Consider the following 22753-nt stretch of genomic DNA (forward strand, 5'->3'; position numbering starts at 1 on the left):
TACAGCAGTCTCATGCAGCTCTATTTGCCTCAGTGCTGTCGCTTTGGCCACCCCCCCCCCCCCCCCCGACGAGAAGCACGTGACCAGGCGTGTTTACACCTGCAGTGACAGAGAGAGACACACGCAGCGCTGACAGGGCAAGCAGCCTTTTTTGTTTGAACCGACACAAGAAGCAGTTTTCTGGGTAATTGATTAGCGGACGCTCGCAAGGGCACTCGGGTAAGTTTATTTTTTACTAGCGCGATTGTTGTTTTCCTTTCAGCGCGTGACGCGAAGGACGCTGTCGGGGCACTTCCGTAGCATTGGCGGCTGCTAGCCGAGCTATGCTAACGCGTCTCGGACCCCCCCCCCCCCCCCCTTCCCCACGTTGGTTGGCTAGCTGCTGCGAGCGTCACCCTCGCGTCGTATAACGTCAACTGAAAGAGTTCACGCCGCTAACACCGCGAGTTCTCGTTTTTGGGGGTTTAACGTCTTATCTCCATAGAGCTCCGTGCTCGTGAAAGGTCACCGCGCCAGTTAGCCGTCGGCTCTCCGCCCCGTAACTTCACCCCCCTGTCGTCCCCGGTGTGTCTGACAGGCAGCCTGCGCCCACCTCTACCCCGGGAGGGAAGCTCCAGGAAGCCGAGCCCCCTTGCTGTCCACCATGGACGAGACGGATGTGGAACGTGAGCCATGTCCTCTTGTCTCCTCTTCTCTGTCCAGCCACAATAATGAATTAGCTTTTTAATGCACACGTCCTGGTCATTGGTCTCAAACTTCAACTTTTTCCCACTCATTTGTGTCGTGTTTTCTTTCCTCTAGAGGTGACCCTGGCTCTGCTCGATGCGGCCACTGATAAAGATTCAGAGGTCCAGGAACAGGTCAGAAAGTCTATGTTGACTCTGGGAAAACAGCAGCCAGACAGAGTGTTGGCCATGTGTCAGGACTACCTCCTGAAACACCCCAAGGTAAAATTCACAGGAAACTCCTCTAATGCACTGTATGTCAACCCGCTCTAATGCATCATCATACCACCTGGACCTGGAACTAATTATTAATACACGCTCTTGTCAAAAAGCCAGATACGCATGCCTAGTATACATGAGCACGCCATTGCTGCCAGTTAACTCCTGCCATGTGGTGTCTTCTGTACACATTAAGAGTGGACGCTGCAGGGGAAATCCCCCTAGTAAATAACCCCTGCTAGCAGGGTTAAATCTTGTCCCACTCTAAAGCCCTGTCAGATCCCACACATGTACACGATGTAAACATTGCCAGAAATAGTTATTTTTCTAACTTCGTTCGGTGCTTTTTTTATATTGAATGTGCCGTGTCATATTTTATTCAACTCGTATGAAAGCCAATTGATTATATTTTACTTGTCTCTCTTTTCTTCTTCTTTCCTCCCGCTCCTCTAGTTGGTTGTAAGCCACAGAGTTGTGATTCTTCAAACCATTGAGCTGATCGTTGGCTGCAGGATAGACGCGATCAGTTGCCCCAGGATAAAAAGCATCATCTCCCTGGCTTCAGATGAGATGACGCGATCAAAAGTAAAGAAAATCATTTTTAAATTCTTTTTTTTTTTTCTGAAGGCTGATGATAAACGATGTTCCTCACTTTGTCCTCGCGTCTTTTCCCCCGGGTTCACTCAGGAGGTCGTCCCCGATTGGCAGCAGGCGGCCAGTAATATTTTGGTTGCTGTGGGTAACAAGTACATCAATGACATCATGGAGGAAATACTAAGCAAGTTTCAGCCGGGGCTCCTACCGCACTTCTTTGTGGTCCAGACACTGGCCAACCTGTCTGATTCCAATGGTAAGAGAATATGGAATATGTAAACCCACTAAGATAAAGGAAAGCTCACATTTTGGCCATAAGGAAGAACATGCACGCTGGTATTCAGAGGTTTGATGCATAAACCTGTTAAAACTGTCCAAAAACAGCAACTCTGGCATTTTAACAAAAGATACTACGAAGTTCTTCCATGCTTTTTCTTTTTAACACTTCTACATTATCTCTTTGTGCAGTGTATGCTTTTACAGAGGAAGTGGTACAAACAGTACCATCCCATTAATGCAGTATTCTTCCCTGTTCTCTAGTTTATGGTATGGTTCCCTTCCTGAATGCTATTCTGGGCACCATGTTGCCGATGTTGAGCATGGCCAAACATGACAACATGAAGTGGGTCTTTTCCTCCGGTAAGAACCTTTCCACAGGCTTTATAATAATTGTTCATGTATATTAACCCCCACTCCAAAACTAACTCCTCAATTTCCTTTTCTCTCTCTCTCTCTCCAGCTCTGTGTCATTTCAGCGACGGTATCTTGGAGTACCTCGCCAACCTGGACAAGGCTCCGGATCCCACTGTGAGAAAGGACACTTTTTCCAGTGAAATCTTTGCTGCTTTTGACATCCTCTTCAATAATTGGTTGCAAAGCAGGGAGTCTAAGGTACGGTCACTGTGGGTCGATGCAAGGCGGTTTGATATGCGGTGAACTATGAATATTAAGTCGTGTTCAGGCAGAATTGAAAGAAGTAGTTTAGCTGAGGTTACAAAGGTAGACTTTGTAGTATAATTGGGTTCCTAAGAGTCATTCACAGTCTAACTATTTAACCCTTGTGCTGCATTACAGAAGCTATTTGAGCTAATTGGTCAACTGGGTCATCAGTCACAAGTGAATAAGATTTGTGTTCAAACTAACACAAAAACATTGGGGAAACCAAATGTATATTTATATTATTTATAACACCGGATTTAAAATAAATCTGTCTATTCTTCCACCTGAAAGTACATTTAGAATAGAGTACAGAATAGAAATGTGATGCGATGGCCACAAACTCCAATTGACAATGAATGATTGCAAGTTATATTATTATTTATATTTATTTATTTATATATAATTTATTTATATTTAAAAAAAAAGATATATATATATATATATATATATATATATATATATATATATATATATATATTTATGTGGGGGAATCTCTGTCACGTCTGTCACGTGACTTCCTGTCTTTCTGTCCCTGTGTGTTCAGTTGAGGCTAACGGTAGCGGAGGCAGTGGGCTCTATGTGCCATCTGATGGCGAGTGATAAGCTGGAGGAACAGATTCCTAAACTCATTCCTGCCATCTTGTCCCTCTACAAGAAAAACAACGAGCACTACATCATCAGCAAGGTGGGTGAGGGCTGCAGCACGAGTGTGCTGGACGCTGCTAAACGGCATCCTGGCTCTTAACAGATTACTCTTTTGTTTCTGTCAATTATCGCGTGTGTTGAATTAAATTTAAATTAAATTAAATGAGCTTTTTCGGAGGTTGATTTTGACTTTCTTTCTCCCGTCTCCACGCAGAGTCTGTGCCTCGTGCTCGATGCTTCGGTCAGTATGGGCAGCAGGGTGCTGGAGACGCAACTGGACGGTCTGCTCCTGGCACTGCATCAACAGGTGCATGCACACATACACACATACTAAATTCAGCACTGCAGCTTTAACATTTTGAGTGAAACCATGTCACCGATGCATGACCCAGATGTGGCACTCATATCCTGTTGTGCTCAACACGCTTCACTTTTATTTTAAAGCTTAATGAACTGGCAAATAAGAGGAAAACATTTTCTAACTTATAGTTATTTCCTTGATAAAACAAAGCGCACAATTTAATGTGATTTCTAAACCTTGCGTTGATGTGCTGAGTGGCAAAAGGCAGGGTGACTTATCATTGGCTCTGTCTGGTGGTCTGGAATATGTTTTCAAATAAGAACGGCCAGAGACCTGACAGCTGAACTAATAGAAAATATTTTTTTTAGCAATGTTTAATAAATACCATCATCAAAGAAGTCCATTTAGGTATTATTGTAACAGCACTTACATATATTTATTGACTTGATACATTTAACACCGATTTCTCACATGTCTGAGTTCCTCAATAATAATAATAATAGATTACTATTATTATTTTGTTTTCACGTCAGAATGGTGAGGGGAAAGAAAAGAGCAGTGGGGGTGTCTAATATCAGCCCTGCAGGGAAAACGCATGCATAAATGACTTAAACTAAACCACCACATTATATATCCGCTTCAGCTGGTTCTCTCTGATCAGTTGCTGGTTCCCAACAGCACTTTCTATCACAAGGTTTCTGTCATCCCAACTGTGATGCATCTCCATGGTGTCTTTGTTCTCTTGCTTAGTGACATATGGGTACATCCCTCCCTGTGGGCGGACTGGATTAACTCGTGTCAGAGAGTTGCTGCAGTTGATTTCACGACCTCGTGACTCAGCTGACACTTGGCCCCGTGCCTCGACTGTTGCAACATTTTAATCACGATGAGACCGTATCTCACACTCATCATTCACGTTTTCGATGATCTTACACACACACACACACACACACACACACCGTCTCACTAAAAAAAACTTTGCAAGTGCACGCGGTGTAATTTTAAGATTGTGGTTGAATGAAACTCGTCATGTCTCACTTGCTCAAACAAATAACTTACGATATCTTATTACTTTCCTCGTTATCATAATAACGATTACTGCTGCCGCACGTGTAGATTTAGGTGTTGCCGTAAGACGTTTCCATTAACTTTTAATAAACCGTATTCTATTATTATTAATTAAAAAAAAATGCCAGGACTCGCATCATAATTGTGTTTTAACGTTTCCTTTCTCTCCTCCCGCCCAGGTGTCGACCCCGGTTGACTACAGCAACGCCCCCACTGTGAAGAACCACAACGAGGTCCTGCGCTGCTTCAGCTTGCTCGGTACAGAAGCTCCTCTGTGTGTGTGTGTGTGTGTTTTTTAAGAGAGTCTGCGGTGGGATAGTAGCTGAAAGTTGTCCACAAGCGTTTCTATGTGCTTTTAGTTCTACGGAGTCACAAGAACAGTAATGAGATCACCCGTTAGCGTGCGAGACTCTGTGTCCTCCACGAGATAATCACATTAACTGTGACCGATGCTCTTTTAAAACGTCTTCCTCCGCTCCTTTCCCTCTAGCTAACTCCTTCCCGGACCGAATGGTCATGTTTGTTCTCCAGAAGTTGGAGAACAGTAACGAGCGAAACAGGATGGGCTCCCTGGCCGTCCTGCGTCACCTCATCAACTCTACGAGTGAGACGTCAACACTAAACACACACACACACACACTCACTCACTCCACAAGCATCAGCGATCGATTTGGTTGATACTTTTTTCGATGTGCTCTGAATTATACCGAAGTCGTATAAATGACATAATCCTCCTTTTTTTTATTTATACGCTAATCTTTTCTGTGCGTGTCTTTTTTTTCAGCGTCCACAATGGAGAGTAAGAAGCTGCTGATTCTGGCCAGCATCAGACAACCGATGGCTGACCACAGCAACAAGGTAACACACCTGTAACTATTCCACTTAATCACAAACAATATATATATATATATTTTTTTTAATCGATTTTTTTAATCACGTAAATTTGTCCTGAAGAAGTTTTGTTTTTGTCCTGATAATCATGAAGTTATGTCTCAGGTCAAGAAGCGCGTGGTGCAGGTGATCAGTGCGATGGCTCATCACGGCTACCTGGAGCTGGAGGGAGGCGAGCTGCTGGTTCGATTCCTCGTGCAACACTGTGCCTTACCCGACACATACCGGGTACAACCCCTAATGTTTCCCAAAAACATTTTATTCACACTATAAAACTGGGGATGAAATTTTTTTTTATTGATTGGTGTGTTTGTCCCCAGCGAGGCCAGAAGCCCACAGATCCGGAGGAGGTGACGAACGAGGCGCTGAGGACGATGTGCGACAACACGCTTCACCTCCTGACCACCACTGTTGGACGACTGGCCGATGTACGTAGAGTATCCGTCTCCCCGAAATCATTTAAACTGACTGTGTGTGTGTGTGTAAACTTAACGTGTGCATGTTTTGTGGTCTGCAGGTACTTTGGCCGAAGCTGCTGTACTTTCTGACCCCTTCACAGTTCAGCAATGCCGCCTCTCCTCTGTGCAAGAGTCTGATAGTTCTGGGCAACAAGAAGAAAAGTAGCCAGGAGCCCAGCTTCAACATAGACTTTGCCCAGGAAGGTAGGAGGAATACTTACTGACCAGCTGCAAGTTATTAGCTGTGTGTGTGTGTGTGTGTTTCCATGTTAAATCACAAATTAACCATTGAAATTTGCTATTTTAAAAGTATTCTTTATATCTTATATCTCCTCCAGTCAATCTGCCCTCCCCTCAATTACTATTGGTCCGACTGCTGGTAAGTAAATCCACGTCTATAACTACATTCTTTAAGCCGCATTATTTTTGTGTCTAGACTTTAAAACAAACATCCAGTTTAATAACCAGCCGCAGAAACAGATTGCCATTGATGAATCTGTTACTTTTATATTTATTATATTGACTTTTAGAGCTGCTCTTTCTGTTTCTTCAACATGGAGGATGCATGAACGGAGTAGAAACCCAGTAAGCTTAGAGGAGTGAAAAGCATTAATAATTCATAACGTCCATGCCCTGGTTGTCCTCGCTGTTTCCCAGTTGAATGCAGCGTTCCCATTCAGCAGCAGAGGTCATGGAGCTCCGTCCCTCTCGCTCCTTCAGACCCTCAGCGTCAACATCCATCCCAAAACGGAGGCACTGTGGGAGAAAGAGATACCTCCTCTGCTTTCCACTCTAGAGGGTATGGAAATAAAGTAATATCTTTTTGGAGGATGCTTCCGATTCGCCGTCAACTTTATTTTTCCTTTTCATGCCTTATTTTTTACGGTAGTTTTCCTCCTTTTTTTGTTTATAGTGTAGAAGTCTGACTGCGTGTTTTCTTGTTTTCCAGAGTCGACGACCGAGAGCCTGGACAAGAAGGACTGGGATGAAAAGTTGCTGAAGGTGTGTTTGTCGACTGTTTATTTATGTTTAATATTATCTCGTTCCAACATAACGTGTCCGTGTGGGTGTTTTGGAGAATTCCCATTTATTGTGCATTCATTGTTCGTGTTGCTGTATCCAGTTGTCACTGTTAACGAGACCAAATTGCCCCCCAGCTCTTGTCTAACACCCTGGTGACTGTTGATGACGACAAGTGGGTGTGCCAGTTGGCAGCCGAGGCAACAAGATACCTCCCCACGTATAACGCCGCCTTAGAAGAGAAAGTAAGTGCTCTTTTCCACCCACAAATCAAGAGCACATATAGTGAATAATATAATACGCATTTTACACTACTCTCTCTCTCTAGAGTTTCCTGTATCGATGTATAGGAACGACTCTACAACGGAGTTTCAACAAGGAGTTGGTGAAGAAGCAGCTGCAGGAAATGCTCCTGGCAGCGCGACACAGTGACGCCGTCGAAAGAGAGGTACCTCCTAGACGTGTCGCGTGATCATTTCTCTGGGGTTCAATGATTGGTTGCATTGTTTTCCCCACCTGGACACGATCCGGATCTTAACTTGCCACCTGGCTCCATCAGGGAGTTGCAATGTCTGTCGGTCTGTGTGCCAACAGCCACCTCGAGGGAACGCTGGCCAAGCTGGAAGAGTTCGGCAAGTCGGACGCCTTCAAGAAGTCGCCGAGCATCTTCAACCTTCTCAAGGTCCTCGGAGATGATTTTGTGTTTTACTATTGATGTTTAACATGTTTTAACCCCGCCTTCCTTTTCCTCTCCTCAGGAACGTAACGACGTTGAGATCGAGAAGGTGAAAAGCACACTGATCTTGTGCTACGGTCAAGTGGCTTTCAACGCACCTCCAGAAAAGATTCTAACCCGCATTGATCAAGACATCCTTCGCTGCATCAATAAACACTTCAACACCAAGGTAATGTTGTTTGTATTTACACTGGTGATGAAGACAAAGGTCGAGCAGGTTGTACTAAAAGCGATGTTCTATAAAGATCCGTTGTATTGCACCGGGCATGCTTTCAGTCCACTCGGTGCTCACCTACGGTTGCCAAGAGAATGAAATGGACCCTCTGATGTCCGTCGACTTGTTCCCGTAAACCTTGTCCCCTTTTTTGTGCGTTTGTGACATGGATTGAGAGCGAATGAACGGTGGAAGAGTTGTTTATTTGGACATGTTGCGTCACACCTGTGAACATTTACACGTGTGCTTGGAGACCACAGTGCGCCTATTGCTCTGTGTTTGTCATTTGGCGCTTGTGTGAGGACAAATCGTGCAGGCAAGACTGGTGTATTCGTATGTGCACTCATGACTATGTGACCTCTATTTCATGCAGGTTCTGGGGATTAAAGTAGAGACAAAGGTATAGTCACAGGAACACAGGGGCCGTCTCTGTCTTTTCATCTTGCTCTTCTTTCGTACTCTTCTGCAAACTTGTGGCGATGCCGTCGCTAAAACCTTTTACGGGAGCAATATTGATAAGAAAACACCCAATTTTCACCAAGGAAAAAGTATCGGAACATCTCTCCAGTTGCCTTTTTATTGCCTTCAGGGGATGTTTCACACTCTGTAGAACCAGTGGCATGGTGACTAGATGGTGTTCCCAACCTTGGGTGTGTAAAGTACCCAAATATGATGCAAACAACCTTTTTTTTTTAATTGTAAGCTTCTTTGTAAATAGCCATTTTCAGTTATTTTTTTGTATTTTGCTCTATTAATAAGGCTGGTTTACCAATAACGCTGCGTTATTGAATAAAGTATCATCCCCTTTTTTAATAAAGTGACCTCCTCCCTTCCTTTCCCTCGTCGTTGCTTAATGGTGGATTGTTCTTTTTTTGTTTTTTTAATGCTCTCAAATGACTCTCGCTGGGTGTAAAAATAGCTTTTTGTGATGTGTCGCTAACTCTTACCGGCTCTTCTGTCACTTCTTCGACCGGAGCCTCCAGGTGGTCCAACCAATCTCTAATCTCTAATCTCTCTAATCTCTGATTTCAAACTTCTTCTCCATCCATAGGCATGGAAGATCAATCTGCAATATAGCTATTGGATTGATATGATTTTTTTTAAATAATATTGCTGGAATGATTTTTGGTTTGTGCTTGTAGAGTTGCAGTTGGCCATGTTTGCATTCCTGGAAAATTTAATTATACCTAATTTTCTCCGTACTATCGCTCCTGACCTGAAGTGTGTGTGTGTGTGTGTGTGTGTGTGTGTGTGTGTGTGTGTGTGTGTGTGTGTGTGTGTGTGTGTGTGTGTGTGTGTGTGTGTGTGTGTGTGTGTGTGTGTGTGTGTGTGTGTGTGTGTGTGTGTGTGTGTGTGTGTGTGTGTGTGTGTGTGTGTGTGTGTGTGTGTGTGTGTGTGTGTGTGTGTGTGTGTGTGTGTGTGTGTGTGTGTGTGTGTGTGTGTGTGTGTGTGTGTGTGTGTGTGTGTGTGTGTGTGTGTGTGTGTGTGTGTGTGTGTGTGTGTGTGTGTGTGTGTGTGTGTGTGTGTGTGTGTGTGTGTGTGTGTGTGTGTGTGTGTGTGTGTGTGTGTGTGTGTGTGTGTGTGTGTGTGTGTGTGTGTGTGTGTGTGTGTGTGTGTGTGTGTGTGTGTGTGTGTGTGTGTGTGTGTGTGTGTTCCCCTCATTTCAGGACCTGACTATGAAACTCAGTTTGATCCAGAGTGTCGGGCTCATAGCCAGAGCCATCCGCGTGTGTGTGAAGAAACAAGGCTACGTCTTCTCACGCAAACAGGAGCTCATTACTCTCATGCTGGTCAGTAGCGGTTGTCATTTACAACAAGTCCATAAATATGTAATTTGCCGATTACAACAACAATGTCTTCTTCCTGCTGTCTTTGTTTACATTGCTCAGGATTTGATCAAAGCAGAGCCAGCTGACTCGTTGAGGACTCCAGTGCGCCATCTTGTGATGACCTCCTGTGCCAACCTAATGTATCCTTCAGCTTCGGTCCCTGTGCTCGTGGTATCCCGGTACTCTGTCCACCTGTTTTGATCTTTGACCGCTGGCGCTTTCAGGCCTCTGGACCCGGCGCTGAGCGAGAACGAGAGCTTCGACTTGCTGAAGGTTTGTGTGAACAGTGTGTTCTCTCTGCCGCCGGAGACGCACACGCCGGAGAAAATAAAGGAAGAGGAGACGCTGGACCCCAAGCAGAGACAGGTGACGTGAATCAGACAGAGACGTGTCAGTATACTTAAATATATAATGTGCACACTGTCATGGTGTCAAACTAACATGTCCTGGTGAATACCTGCAGGCATTGTACAGAGACACGTTGGCTGCACTGCAGGAGCTGCTGAAAAGTGTCCTAGCCAAGGATCCCACGCCCGATGGCCTGCAGAGTGTCTTCAAGGTGAAGCTCGGCTCTTTAGCTCAACGCGTTGTTACGTCACAGTAATCTTTCCATCAAATGGTGGCAGCCCCGGCTGCAACATGTCAGCACATTGCTGAACAATAGCAGATCCTCATTACTCGTGTATTTCTTATTTCTTTCCAGCATCTTTTAACTCTGTAGCTTAAAAGACATGTATCGAAGTTTGTTTTTTTTTGTTTAATTCTGGCGCCGCATTAGTATTCCTGTTATCCATTCGACTCGTTTTTTTTCAGCTGTCAATCATAGTTGCCATAGTTACAATGCAACACTGTGTAGCCTGACGCGACGTCTTATGTGCAGCATCTTGAATCGTGGTTGAGCTCCGGACAGGACCACGAGAGGGAGAGAGCCGTCACGGTCGCTGCTCACATGCTGGCTTACTACCTGGACAACCTGACTGTCAAGGTACACACACACACACGCACGCACACACACACACACACACACTCTCTCAGACACATACCGGCATGTTTATCCTGGTCACACCACAGATCTTTGTTTTGATAATGGGTGAATTGTAACTCAAGTATTCAGCCATTGAAGGTCACTTAATTCTCATGTATTGTGTCTTCACTTGACATTAAAACTGACACTTTGTTCCTTTTTTCCTTCCCTTTTCTTTCCGTGCGTCTCCGTGTAGAACATGGTGTCTTTCCACAACCTCGGTGCTCTGCTGGGCCGACTGTCTCCGCGGTGTTCTGACCCTCGGCCCGCCGTGCGCACCGCTGCCATGGACTGTATATACTCTCTGCTTTACATCCAGCTGCGCTACGAAGGTACAGAGACGCAGAGCGCCGTCGGCTTCGTCGTCATTTTTAATGCGCAACCGCTTAATGATTGTTAAAATGGTCGTTGTTTTGACTCTTTTGTGTGTAGGTTTCTGCCTCGACTATAAGGATGACGGTGTGGACAGTCTGTTGCCCCTAAAAGACCGACTAGAGAACCCTGACCATTCAATTCTATACAAGACCTGCTCCGACCTCACCAAGGTACCCGTTGTACCACTCGGTCTTTAACAATCTATCACATGTACTCATTCTTTTTGGTTTCCTTTAGTCATGCAATCAATGTTCCCTCTTTTTTTCTTTTTATGTTTATGTTAAGTTGGTATGAACTCGTACAGTAAAATCAGTTTTATTGCATCTATTCCCGTGTGTGTGTGTGTGTGTGTGTCAGGTGATGAGTAAGCGTCTGCCTCAGGATCAGCTGACGACGTTGGTGTTCATGTTGTTTGAAGGGCTGGCCGACAGTCAGGCAAACTGCTGCAGAGCCTCATCTGTCATCCTAAATACTCTGCTGAAGAACAGAGGAGGAGGACTGCACGAGCTGGTAACACACACACACACATGCACACGCACACACGCACGTCTCACACAGCCCTTTTGTTGCATCCGCTGATTTAATATTCTGGAACACCAAACCCAGTGTTTGTTTGCATGTTAGGTCCCAGAGATGATGGAGGTGCTACATGCGCGCCTGCAGAGCATCACCGAGGAGCAGGTATGAACACACATAAATATTAGTTTTTAAATAGCTTTTTTTCTAATGATCTGCTCATTGTATAACTATATCTCGTTAACCATATATGAGCTTAACTTGTGATTGTTGTTGTTTGTTTGTTGTACCTGTGTTTAGGTGCGAGTGGCAGTGGGACAGACTGTACTCATCCTGGCTTCTCAGCATCTGCAGGCTGTCATCAATACGCTAGTTAACCAACCGCTGCCTTTTGACAGGTATATGAACCCTTTTTCCTTCAGATTGTGAGTCGCTAATTCTTTTTTGTGTTTTCAATGAAAGACGCTTCAATGTTGACTCTCTTTTGACTCCGGGCAGCTGGACCAGCGAGATGTGGATGGCCCTGGGAGCCGACCCCATTGTAGCCAATCAGATCTTTGAGATGGTGATCGAGAAGCTTCTCATCATGGCGCCCTACGTCGATCAGAGGGAGTCGATGATCAGAGGAGGGACGAGAAAGGTGGCCACCTGTCAGCCGCTGGCTGTAAGTCAAATGTCACTCAATACATCGTATGTGTTAGGTTCTTGAGAGTTTATGATATTCATGCAAAGCAATGCCATTCAAGGCAAAGTGCTGTTATAGATATCTAATGACCGTCAGCCATTTTCTTGATTTTACACATTGTGTCTGGGTCAACACAGGAAGTGTTCAGGGATGGTATTGGGAGTAGGTCACCCACGTGTTGACAATCGCTACACAACGACTGCAATTGCACATAAAAGAAAATGGACGTGAAAGTGCAGAAATACGCTTTGAGTCTTGGTGTAATGTGGCCGGTTCAGCTGGTTTCTGCAGAAGAGGATGATTCTCACATGTTTGTTTGTTTGTTTGTTGTTTCCAGATGACATGTGGCCTCAAAGAGCTGTTGTTGAACGGCAACAGTCAGGAGGCGGCAGTCGGCACGTTTCCTCAGCTCTTCTCGTGTCTCACGGTCAGACTGGGAGCAAGTGTCGGGGTCTCGGCACCGAGGGACAACAACACGAAGCAGACGGCTTCCGTCCACGTCGCAGGGTGGGGCGCCCGGTTTCCCTAAATGTAGTTCTACGGGTTTAGTTGGTTTCAGGGGTGTCGCTAACACATTTGTTGTCGATTTTCTAGGGTGGCGGCGGACGCTCTCCGAATCTTGTTGGCACGAGCCCAGTTAGACGAGGTGATGAAAAGACTGGATGAAGATAACGCCTGGGACGCAATGAAGGAACAGGGTTCACACACTGCTGGAGTTACACTGCTGGCGAGGTGCGTATACACACACTCGGCTGGATGGATGGATTCCCTTTTGAGATGCAGATGTGTGCTGGATTTACACATTTCTGCTGAGGTGCTCTCATTATCGTTGTTGTGACTTGTATATTCCACGGTATTAGAAACCTTTTAAATCCATTTTATAAAGGAATATGTTTGGTCACAAATCTATTATCTATCCTCTCTCATAATGTGTGTTCTAAATAATGAATCCCCTCTTTTATACAAAGCCTGTGTATTTTAGTATGTTTGTCTTGTGTATAGGGCGATGGCTAAGCATGCTGGTCCCAGGCTGCCCGCCATTGTGGAGTCTCTGTGCCCCTCCTTGAACAACATTTACGAATGCCAGAGAATCACCGTCACGGCTTTCTTCTCCGAGGTGACGGAAGTATCGCATCGTGTTTTTAGTTTGACCAACTTTTTGTTGACCCTTTTTATTTTAAGTGACGCACAGTCGTGTATGACAACAGCCCCCCCTAGAGGCCATCGGATGATGACGTCGTCTTTTATTGACCGACCTGTCGTCTCTCTCTTGTTCACTGACTCCAGCTCTTAAACCATCACGTGGTGACGGAGTTGATGCTGATGGACGTGTTGATGAACAACATGATGGAGAGGATATCGGATCCCTGTTGCACCGTCCGCATGCTGGCTGTTCGGGGGCTGGGCAACATAGCCACGGGATCGCCTGAGAAGGTACGTCCTCCGCTGTCGGATTACTTTTACACGGGGTCCTCTTTCTTACCCTCTCTTCGTTCTCCCTCAAGGTGAACAAATACGCCAAGGAGCTGCTGGCAGCCATGAGTTCAGGCATGGAGGAGAAGGACGATCCAGGTCAGTAGAGTTTTCTTACGATAACGCTAATCTTCATGACGTCATGTTTATCGTGCTACACGTTCAGCCTCTCTCGTCCTGGATTGTTTTTTTTCTTCCATTTCCTGCAGGTAAGCTGATTACCCATGAAGCCATGTCGGGTCTCTCCAAAGTTCTCGTCTACCTGGACAAGAAGAACGTCCACTTATTAGTGGTCTATATCTTCATGAAGATCAAACCCTTCCTGGAAAGTGTAAGTGTCCTTTTTAAAATCTTTCAACATGTTGTTTATTGTGACGATTACTTTCAGATTTTGTATCTTTTTGAGGTCGAGTAGTTCCCCCCCCCACACACACACATGGACACGTGCGACGCTAACTGTGCTCCTCTGTGCTCCTCCCCAGGAGAACGATGAGATCCGCTGTGCTTCCATCCATCTCATGGGGAACCTGTCCAAGTTTGGCTCGGGAGAGGCCGTGTTCAAAGACCAGATCCACAATGTCCTGGTCAGCCTGCTGTTGCACCTGGTTGACCCGAGCCCCGAGGTGGTCAAGGTCAGCAGGAAGTTATTATCTATTGTATTGTATTGTATTGTATTGTATCTATTGTTTCATACTAATATGGATCTTTCTTTTTTTCTTTTGTCCAGGCGTGTAAGTATTCGATGCGAGTGTGTGCTCCTGTCGTGGGATCGGAGCAGATCACGGCCATGTTCCAGAACCACCTTCACGATGAGAAGAGTCTGCACTACGGAGAGTTTATCAATGACCTCACCAAGTACCTGGTGAGACTAACACACACACACACACACACACACACACACACACACACACACAGACGTTTCTTTGTAAATCGCATACGAGGTGCTTAATTCATGTTTTTTAATGTCAAGTGAAATGTTTTGTGATTCACAGATTGAGGATTTTCCAGGTATGCTGAACTTTTATCACATATCGGTCATCCAGTTCTTCAAGAGCAACTGGGCCGAGGTCAGAGCGGGAGCGGCCATGTTTATAGGTATGACATCTAAAACCACCCGAGTGGACGCATGGGTCAGAAACGGTGTGTTCCTATTGCAATCGTGTGTGTGTGTGTGTGTGTGTGTGTGTGTGTGTGTGTGTGTTAGTTCCAGGCTTTCTGCTGGGGAATCTTCCAGAGGAGCATTTCTCCCACCTCAACACGGGCACCATCACTAAAGGTGATTCACGGCACAGCCTTTTTTTTTTTTTCTTTAAAAGTGTAAACTAATTGTGTTGTATTGACTGTGTGTGTGTGTGTGTGTGTGTGTGTGTGTGTCCAGGCTTAGTGATGCTGCTCCAAGATCCAGCTCCTGTGGTGAGAGTGAAGGCTGCTGAGGCCATGGGACGTTTCCACTGACACACAAAGACCTGCATGCACATCTTAGTGTTTCCTTTAGTCTCCAATGCAGCAGAAACAAGAATATTTAGGCCCACAGTTTATAAAAACACACATTTAAACTATTTAAATGTACAGTAACTATAACAGTATTCAAATATCACAATTGCATTTCATTTAAACCAAAAAAATACGGGACCAAAGCAGGAACAAATAAGGAGCCGGAAGCCAAACCCAATTTACCAATCTATCACCAAATCATACAGAATGAACACGTATTGTTACGCACATGTATTTAGCAGCTTCGGTAAGATTTAACTGTGGGACTTGAGAGGAAGTGTTGCTCCTCAGCTCCACGTCGGTGACCAAAGACTGTGCTGCTCCTGGTGTTTTGGCCTTCTGCGAGAGACAATGCCAACGAGATAGAAGTTTATAATGCAACAGGACCTTTAGAATAAATCTAGTTTCTTCAAATATTCAGAGAGAGAGAGAGAGAGAGAGAGAGAACCAGCATTTCATGAGAAGGATGCAATTGAAAGAAAACGTGATAGTTGGGTTCTCATCGCCGTGTCCAGTAGTCGAGATCATCTTAGCTGACTTCAGCCAGCAATAAACAGACGGGAACCTCTTTTTACTTTTGACTTTAATATCTCACCTCGGCCCTTTTGCGTCTGTGCACAACTAACGTTTTCCAATGGGTGGAGAAAATGGAGAATTTTTGAGGTGCTTTGGGAATATTAGTTTTGAAAGATCCAACCGTTTTACTCAGGCGGATGCGACCGTCCTGCTTTTTCGGTCCCCAACGTGTCAAACTGGCTGGTTCAGAATCAGTTAAAGCAGTTTAACGATCTACACGACTCTCTTGAGCCACGTTAACATGTCGGTGCCACGCTGGACACTTCCCGGCGTCCCTTGAGCTGCACACGGTTTATGGTTCAATATCCAGTGTTGCTAGGCAGACCACAAACAAGTAGTGCCAAATGTTCATTGATAATATAAATAAATAAATAAATATATATATTATAATGACACCACAAAGACGCTGTAAATGATTCCCTCTTTGAATGCACTTTGATGTTGTTTCCATATCGTTATTGCATTAAGTGTTTTGAGGTTGTACAGTTTTAGGCCACCGTTGACCTCTTCCAGTCGTGTACATAGTGTGTGTGTGTGTGTGTGTGTGTGTGTGTGTGTGTGTGTGTGTGTGTGTGTGTGTGTGTGTGTCACGCCCGTGCACACGACTTCAACTTGTTGTGGCTCCCAAATGAATTCACTCAAATGCCAACAAGGAGGGATGCAAAATACTCCATTGTGCGTCTTCCTATGAATGAGTCAGGAGAAAGCAATACATTGATTGTTTCTAGATTACATTAATGATTTATATGTATGTTTACCTCTGTTGCACTTTCAAGCTCTCATATAGTTCCTGATTTTTTTTTTACACGTTTTTCTTTTATCTTGATATTTTCTTTAATGGGCACAATTTTCGTTCTTTTTTTCCCCTCATTTTCAGATAATTAGAAAGAAAGCGTTTATATAGTTGGAACAGAAAAGTAAATGTTTCCCATAATGCGACAAGTTGTTAGTGGGTGGGAAAAAAACGATGTATCAATCAAAATGTAAAAGGCTGCTATTTGTTGTATTAAATGTTCTTCTAACACTACGGCTTCGTTTGGGGGTGAATAGAACATATTCACGTTCTGAGTTTTAAACTGTTAACTTTATACTACTGATTTCTTTCTTCTTTTTTTAAAAAGTTATGTTTAATGAGTGTCCCGGTATGTACGACACACGTGTGCACGTCACTGGACTGGAAGACAGAGCGGATGATTGCAATCAATGTATTTAAAATAAACAGATCAATTAAAAAGTATGATTAGGGTGATTTCTTTGGTTTGCATTGGCATTGTGATCACAATATATAACATTAATTTAGTTTTAAACACACGGGTGGTAATAACGACGCTCTCGGCCTATAACTGCAGCGTGTTTCCATCCCCGCTCTTCGTCGAGGAGTCGTCTGCATGCTCTTATGATCACATGTCGACGTTATGATGTTCATATGATCTCCTGTTGGAGCTGTTGGTCTGACCCTCTTTGTTCGTGTGGAGCAGCAGAGTAAATACGAGCAGACAGACACGGTAAACACAACTATTGTGCGTTTTCAGACGGGGGCACGACGACACGTTGACGACACGCGTCATTCTTCGAGCTGTATATTGTGTTTATTCTGTTGTGGCATCGTATAGCGTGACAAGTGATCATAAATTGTTCTGATGCAGAAATAAAAAAATACAAAATAAAGGTCTACATTTACTCAAGTGCCATATTTAAATTCAAGGTACTTTTAAATTGAATGCAACTTTATTTTTCTACTATACATCTCAGAGACACATTTTTTAAATTAGTCGTAAACAAACATTTAATAGTAAAACATTTGACAGGGACCAACTTTCCTGAATAATTACTATTTTATGTATTTTAGCACATTCATAATAATACTTGATAATCCCTTCTAGATGTTACTTACAATGGAGTCTTTTTTTTTTTTTTACAGTGTGGTATTCTTACTTTTTGGTGTAAGTAAATCATCTGAATACATCTTCCATTTCTGTTTTTTGTGCTTTTGTTTTGTTTCTTATATTAATGTGTGTGTGTGTGTGTGTGTGTGTGTGTGTGTGTGTGTGTGTGTGTGTGTGTGTGTGTGTGTGTGTGTGTGTGTGTGTGTGTGTGTGTGTGTGTGTGTGAAGGCAGTTGAGTTTTATTCAATATAGTATTTTTATTCATTCCAAGCCAGAGTAATTGATAAATCAAAATCACTTTGAACACATTAAAAAACCCAATTTTTCCATCAGAAGATTTTATACACTTATATATTGCTTAATATCCGATTTACAAACACATTTTTATTTGTTTTATTACATTTCCTCTCTACGGAGACGGTGCGTTCAGGTTCCCTCTGTGATGCAGAACATCCCCCCTTTTTGCTGCTCTGCTCTTCATTAGCCTTTGATTGAAATCACCTGGAGGTGTACAATGTTCAAATCTGGTATTATAGTTGGAGTTATGAGAATGATGTGTGGAACGTGCACTGTATTAAAGCTTACTTTCATTTAACTATGGACTAACAAAGATGGCTGGTATCAACCCCTTTGAAATGTATATAACAAATTTAAATTGAGCCACTCAACTGGAGTGTACCAATTTAAATACCCGCAGGCCGACGTGGCGGAGGGTGCATGAGAGCAGAAGATACTTGGGATCAGCCCACCAACTGCGCCCCTCGAAAACAAACACAACAACATCATAAGCCTTTTCATTTCCTCGCTTAAATCTGAGAGAAATGGAGCTTTATTTGGATTTGTGTTGAATGTGGGAGGAAAGATATAATGTATCACGGAGACTTTAACTTTTTAAGAGCGCATACATCTGTAGTCTTAAAATAAAACTCTTATATTCATATCTGCAGGTCTATAGGATACGAATAGATGAAGTGAAGTGAAGCTGCAGTTAGCTGAATGCATCGAGGTGCCAAGAAAAGATATCCAGTATTAAATTGCACTTTTGATCCAATTACCAAAAAATTTATTACATATTTCTTTAGGATTTCCTGACGATAACAACAACAACAACAACATATAATATTGTCAGCATCATCTGTAACATTTGTGCTTGAATACAATTCTTTACTTTGGCGATTCAGGGTCCACAGATTGCAAGATATGCCCCCCCCCACCTCCTTCCACCCTATATATTATGATGCTAAACTCACTCTGGGGGGTCCAGTCGAGTCAGCCCTTGGTTACAGTAAGTGCAGTGTGAAAAAGGGCTCATTATTTTTTGTGTGGGCTCTTTATTGGGCGGCGATAGTGGGGAATGTAACTCAGGTGGTTTCAGGCTAAAAGCGAGCCGCGCCTTTAGGAGGGGTACTCGTACTCCTCTGCACTGCGCCGGCCAAAGTCCATCCAGCCTTCGTAGTCTCGGTCCTTTATCCTGTGGCCGGGGGCCAGACCACTGGCTCTGCTGGTGAGGGAGGATCTGGTCTCGTAAGGGGGGGAGCCTTGAAGGAGACAGAGACACACACTTTTATATGCCGATGCTGAGCGAGCGGTACGACGACGACGATAGAAGTCTGGATGACGTCGTGGAAGTGTAACTCGTGCCGACTTGCAGTTTGTTTCAGGGAGACCAGCGAGCTCAGCAGGTCTCACCGTGTTGAAAGAGATACAGAGAGACAGAGAGAGAGGGAGGGCAGGGAGACGGGCGGAGGAGGAGGGTATAAGATGGAGGGAGGAGAGAGAGCTAGAGAGAGGACAGGAGGCAGGGAGAGATGGGTGGAGGAGGAGGGTATGGAAAGATGGAGGGAGGAGAGAGAGAGAGCTAGATGGAGGACAGTAGGCAGGGAGAGATGGGTGGAGGAGGAAGGTATGGAAAGATGGAGGGAGGAGAGAGAGAGAGCTAGATGGAGGACAGGAGGCAGGGAGAGATGGGTGGAGGAGGAAGGTATGGAAAGATGGAGGGAGGAGAGAGAGAGAGCTAGATGGAGGACAGGAGGCAGGGAGACGGGCGGAGGAGGAGGGTATGAAAAGATGGAGGGAGGAGAGAGAGCTAGAGGGAGGACAGGAGGCAGGGAGATGGGTGGAGGAGGAAGGTATAAGATGGAGGGAGGAGAGAGAGAGAGAGCTAGAGGGAGGACAGGAGGCAGGGAGACGGGCGGAGGAGGAGGGTATGGAAAGATGGAGGGAGGCGAGAGAGCTAGAGGGAGGACAGGAGGCAGGGAGACGGGTGGAGGAGGAGGGTATGGAAAGATGGAGGGAGGCGAGAGAGCTAGAGGGAGGACAGGAGGCAGGGAGACGGGTGGAGGAGGAGGGTATAAGATGGAGGGAGGAGAGAGAGAGAGAGCTAGAGGGAGGTGGTAAAAGGCCAGATGGTGGGACGAGGACTCAGCATGATAGAGTGATGGATAGAAACAACAGGACGAGGGGGCGTGTTCTCCGTGTGCAGCGAGGTGCGATGGCTCGAGGACTCTCGCTCTAATCTCACCCCGTACACCACCCCGACCTCTCACCTTTCCTGGACATGAGTCGGGCCAGCAGTTGCCTCAGGCTGCTTCGAGCGTTCGCTTCCTCCTGGAGTTGGTTGTAGTTCTCGAGGCGCCCTGAGGGGGGCGCCGCGGCCGAGCGGGCCCGGCGTGTGTAGAGGGACGAGGGGGGAGGCAGGTGGTCCGACACGAGAGCCTCGCCCTCGGCTCTCTGTGACTGCAGAGGACCACAAGGCAGAGAGAAGGTCAACAAAACCTGAAATATATAAAGTGTATCTACCTCGACCCACCTGTGTGTGTGTGTGTGTGTTGGGAGTGTGTGTGTCTTACCATGGACTGTGAGGGCAGACTCAGCGAACTGCTTGACAAAGCAGCCAGGAGAACACACACACAGATACCTACATTCATCACTGGAGAGAGAGAGAGAGAGAGAGAGAGAGAGAGAGAGAGAGAGAGGTTGCTCTTCACATGTAATGTCAGCTTTGCATGTTCTACAGGTGTTAAAGCGCAGCGGTGAGGGGATTCACCTTTAATGGTTCCACACTAGAACTTCTTTCAGAACAAACCAGTATTGCACACCCACCCACAGAGTGTGTGTGTGTGTGTGTGTGTGTGGGAGGGGCGTGTAGTTGGGATGAATGAACGCTGTCGGCATTGACAGAATCACAAAGGACACCAATTATCTCTAATTCTTGCATTTTTTGTTTCCAGTGTTCACGTGACAGCACTGACAGATTTATTCTGTTCGCAATAAAAAGGGTCAACACATAAATCAATTAAAAAACCCACTCGCTGACAACAATAAGTGGTTGTTCTTTGCTCTCTTGTTGACTTTTTTCTTAGTCCATTCTTTAAACTCTTTTTCAAAGAGTGGTCCTTTTTGCTGCACACACACACACACACACACACACACACAGCCAGGAGAAGTGCCATTAACATTGTTTTCAGTGAATATTTCAACAGACACAGAATCAAAACTCTTAATAATGTGTGGGATGGTATCAGTACGTTATCTGCTCTAGTTATCGTGCACTGTGCAGGATGACTCTCAGCTTTCTTCATCAACATGCAGCCTCGACATGAAACCTTCTAGAAGTGAAATATCAGTGTAATGTCTGTCGATGCAACTCAAGTCCATTATGAATAATTGTGTTTCAGATTGTACACACGGCGGTGGTGAAAACAGTCATTCTCTTGATGCTAATATAATTCCTGTTAGCAGCTGGTCACTGCCTCTAATTCATTATTCAGTGAGCTGGTAATGGTGCGGTACTATAACGTGTTATAACGTGTGTGTGAACGCACAATCCTCTCCCCCTTCTCATAATTTTCTTTCCTCCCTATACTTTTATTAATGAGCACAAAATTACACAAATATGATCGGATTATTTGCACACTTAAAACAGCTTGAATATTATAACCACCTGTCATTGTGCACTAATTCATTATTACATATTTAAAATGTCCTTAACAAACGTCAACACGTGTCAGTGGTGTCCCATATATATTTTTACCATGTATTACATGTTCTAGGTTATATTTTACCCTTTAAACTACAACTCTAAAGAAACTGGGAGAGAAATAATAATACATTTTTTTATTGAAAAAAAAGGATAAATACGATAACCAAATTTTTAAAAACTACAATAAAACTCCTTTAACGAACCATTTGTCCTCCATTCAATAGAATCACACACATTATTTAAAATCATCTTTTTTTATTTTTTATTCTTACCTGCAGTTGCCATGTGGACCCGAGAGATGCCGAGTCTGAAGACGCTGATCTTCGCTCCTCCGATGTTCAGAAGGCTGAGAGTGAGTGAGCAAGATGAGGAGATCATCTTTTATACTGACACACAGGAAGGGGGCGGGGTCTGGACGCGTGGGAGGAGCCTGCTGAAACTGAAGGCACTGACGCATTGTGGGACGCAAAACGTGCACACATGCCGCAAACACACACACACACACACACACACACACACACACACACACACGTGAAAAAAAGTGGTCATGACAAAAGGTGGCAGCTTTAATTGCGCGCCTCCTCACTCACCTGTGTGAATCAGTGAAGAGAAACTAAACTCTCTTTAAAAGTAGAATAAGTAATAAGTAACACACACACACACACACACACACACACACACACAGATACTGATGGACAGATATGAGTAGACATGAGACAGGAAGGTGACGACATCCCAGAGAAAAGAATATCTTTGTAGAATATCTTATAGATGTATAAAGATACTGTAGAATATGAAAAGTAAAATGTGTTCACTCCGTCGCCGTGTTCCAGTTTTCTTTTCTTCTCATTGAGCCGAAGCAACACGCAGGTCAGTGGCCATTTCAAAGTGACACTGGCTTTGCTTTGGTATTACGGGCCATTGCAATTTCATAAAGGAAATTGATTTCTCTCTTTCTTTTCTTCATGCTGCACCACACAATATGATCCCCGGTGGACTTCTGACAAGAAACGAGTCATGATGTGAGATAGAGTGTAACTCTGAGATGTTTATTGGGCATGTGTCTGATGCATGCGATCATGGTGTTTACTATATAAAGTACA

At 44.5% G+C, this 22753-nt stretch overlaps 2 protein-coding genes across 5 annotated transcripts; one reads left to right on the forward strand and one right to left on the reverse strand.

The window, feature by feature from the left end:
• Positions 1 to 90: 90 nt before the first annotated feature.
• mroh1 (maestro heat-like repeat family member 1) lies at positions 91 to 17357 on the forward strand. 4 transcript variants are annotated; one of them, XM_034553275.1, is made up of 45 exons: positions 91 to 219; positions 485 to 665; positions 802 to 947; positions 1398 to 1529; positions 1632 to 1794; positions 2079 to 2177; positions 2278 to 2429; positions 3022 to 3162; positions 3337 to 3429; positions 4671 to 4749; positions 4982 to 5095; positions 5276 to 5349; positions 5488 to 5610; positions 5703 to 5810; positions 5900 to 6044; positions 6179 to 6219; positions 6498 to 6639; positions 6790 to 6842; positions 6998 to 7105; positions 7189 to 7308; positions 7420 to 7542; positions 7619 to 7765; positions 8184 to 8210; positions 9478 to 9600; positions 9700 to 9779; positions 9864 to 10005; positions 10103 to 10198; positions 10520 to 10624; positions 10860 to 10995; positions 11096 to 11208; positions 11396 to 11548; positions 11663 to 11719; positions 11855 to 11952; positions 12053 to 12218; positions 12577 to 12746; positions 12834 to 12971; positions 13242 to 13356; positions 13527 to 13673; positions 13745 to 13811; positions 13922 to 14043; positions 14195 to 14344; positions 14440 to 14574; positions 14705 to 14807; positions 14923 to 14988; positions 15091 to 17357. In XM_034553275.1, the coding sequence occupies exons 2-45, from the start codon at positions 644 to 646 to the stop codon at positions 15165 to 15167; spliced, it is 4911 nt and encodes a 1636-aa protein (XP_034409166.1). In that variant the 5' UTR covers positions 91 to 219; positions 485 to 643; the 3' UTR covers positions 15168 to 17357. The 4 variants fall into 4 exon arrangements, 3 of the variants coding, with proteins under 3 accessions (XP_034409166.1, XP_034409165.1, XP_034409167.1); XM_034553274.1 differs by having other exon boundaries at positions 578 to 665; XM_034553276.1 differs by lacking the exon at positions 8184 to 8210 and having other exon boundaries at positions 578 to 665.
• A 1347-nt stretch (positions 17358 to 18704) lies between these two features.
• Positions 18705 to 22001, reverse strand: LOC117745524 (cholecystokinin-like). The gene is made up of 4 exons (XM_034553916.1): positions 21923 to 22001; positions 20518 to 20597; positions 20215 to 20404; positions 18705 to 19206 (listed from the first exon to the last, which is right to left on the reverse strand). Exons 1-4 carry the CDS (start codon positions 21933 to 21935, stop codon positions 19064 to 19066), a joined length of 426 nt encoding a protein of 141 aa, XP_034409807.1. The 5' UTR covers positions 21936 to 22001; the 3' UTR covers positions 18705 to 19063.
• Between the last annotated feature and the right edge of the window lie 752 nt (positions 22002 to 22753).

This window comes from Cyclopterus lumpus, chromosome 16, assembly GCF_009769545.1.
Source record: "Cyclopterus lumpus isolate fCycLum1 chromosome 16, fCycLum1.pri, whole genome shotgun sequence".
Taxonomy (NCBI): domain Eukaryota; kingdom Metazoa; phylum Chordata; class Actinopteri; order Perciformes; family Cyclopteridae; genus Cyclopterus; species Cyclopterus lumpus.

What these genes read in the sequence shown, in the direction of transcription:
- mroh1 (XM_034553275.1), top strand. Translation starts at nt 644, where the DNA reads ATGGACGAGACGGATGTGGAAC. An exon ending in CAACCTGTCTGATTCCAATG is followed by an intron (nt 1,795 to 2,078) that starts GTAAGAGAATAT and finishes CCTGTTCTCTAG; the next exon opens with TTTATGGTATGGTTCCCTTC. An exon ending in CCTTACCCGACACATACCGG is followed by an intron (nt 5,611 to 5,702) that starts GTACAACCCCTA and finishes GTTTGTCCCCAG; the next exon opens with CGAGGCCAGAAGCCCACAGA.
- LOC117745524 (XM_034553916.1), bottom strand. An exon ending in GTCTGCCCTCACAGTCCATG is followed by an intron (nt 20,405 to 20,517) that starts GTAAGACACACA and finishes GGTCCTCTGCAG; the next exon opens with TCACAGAGAGCCGAGGGCGA. An exon ending in CCGACTCATGTCCAGGAAAG is followed by an intron (nt 19,207 to 20,214) that starts GTGAGAGGTCGG and finishes GTCTCCTTCAAG; the next exon opens with GCTCCCCCCCTTACGAGACC.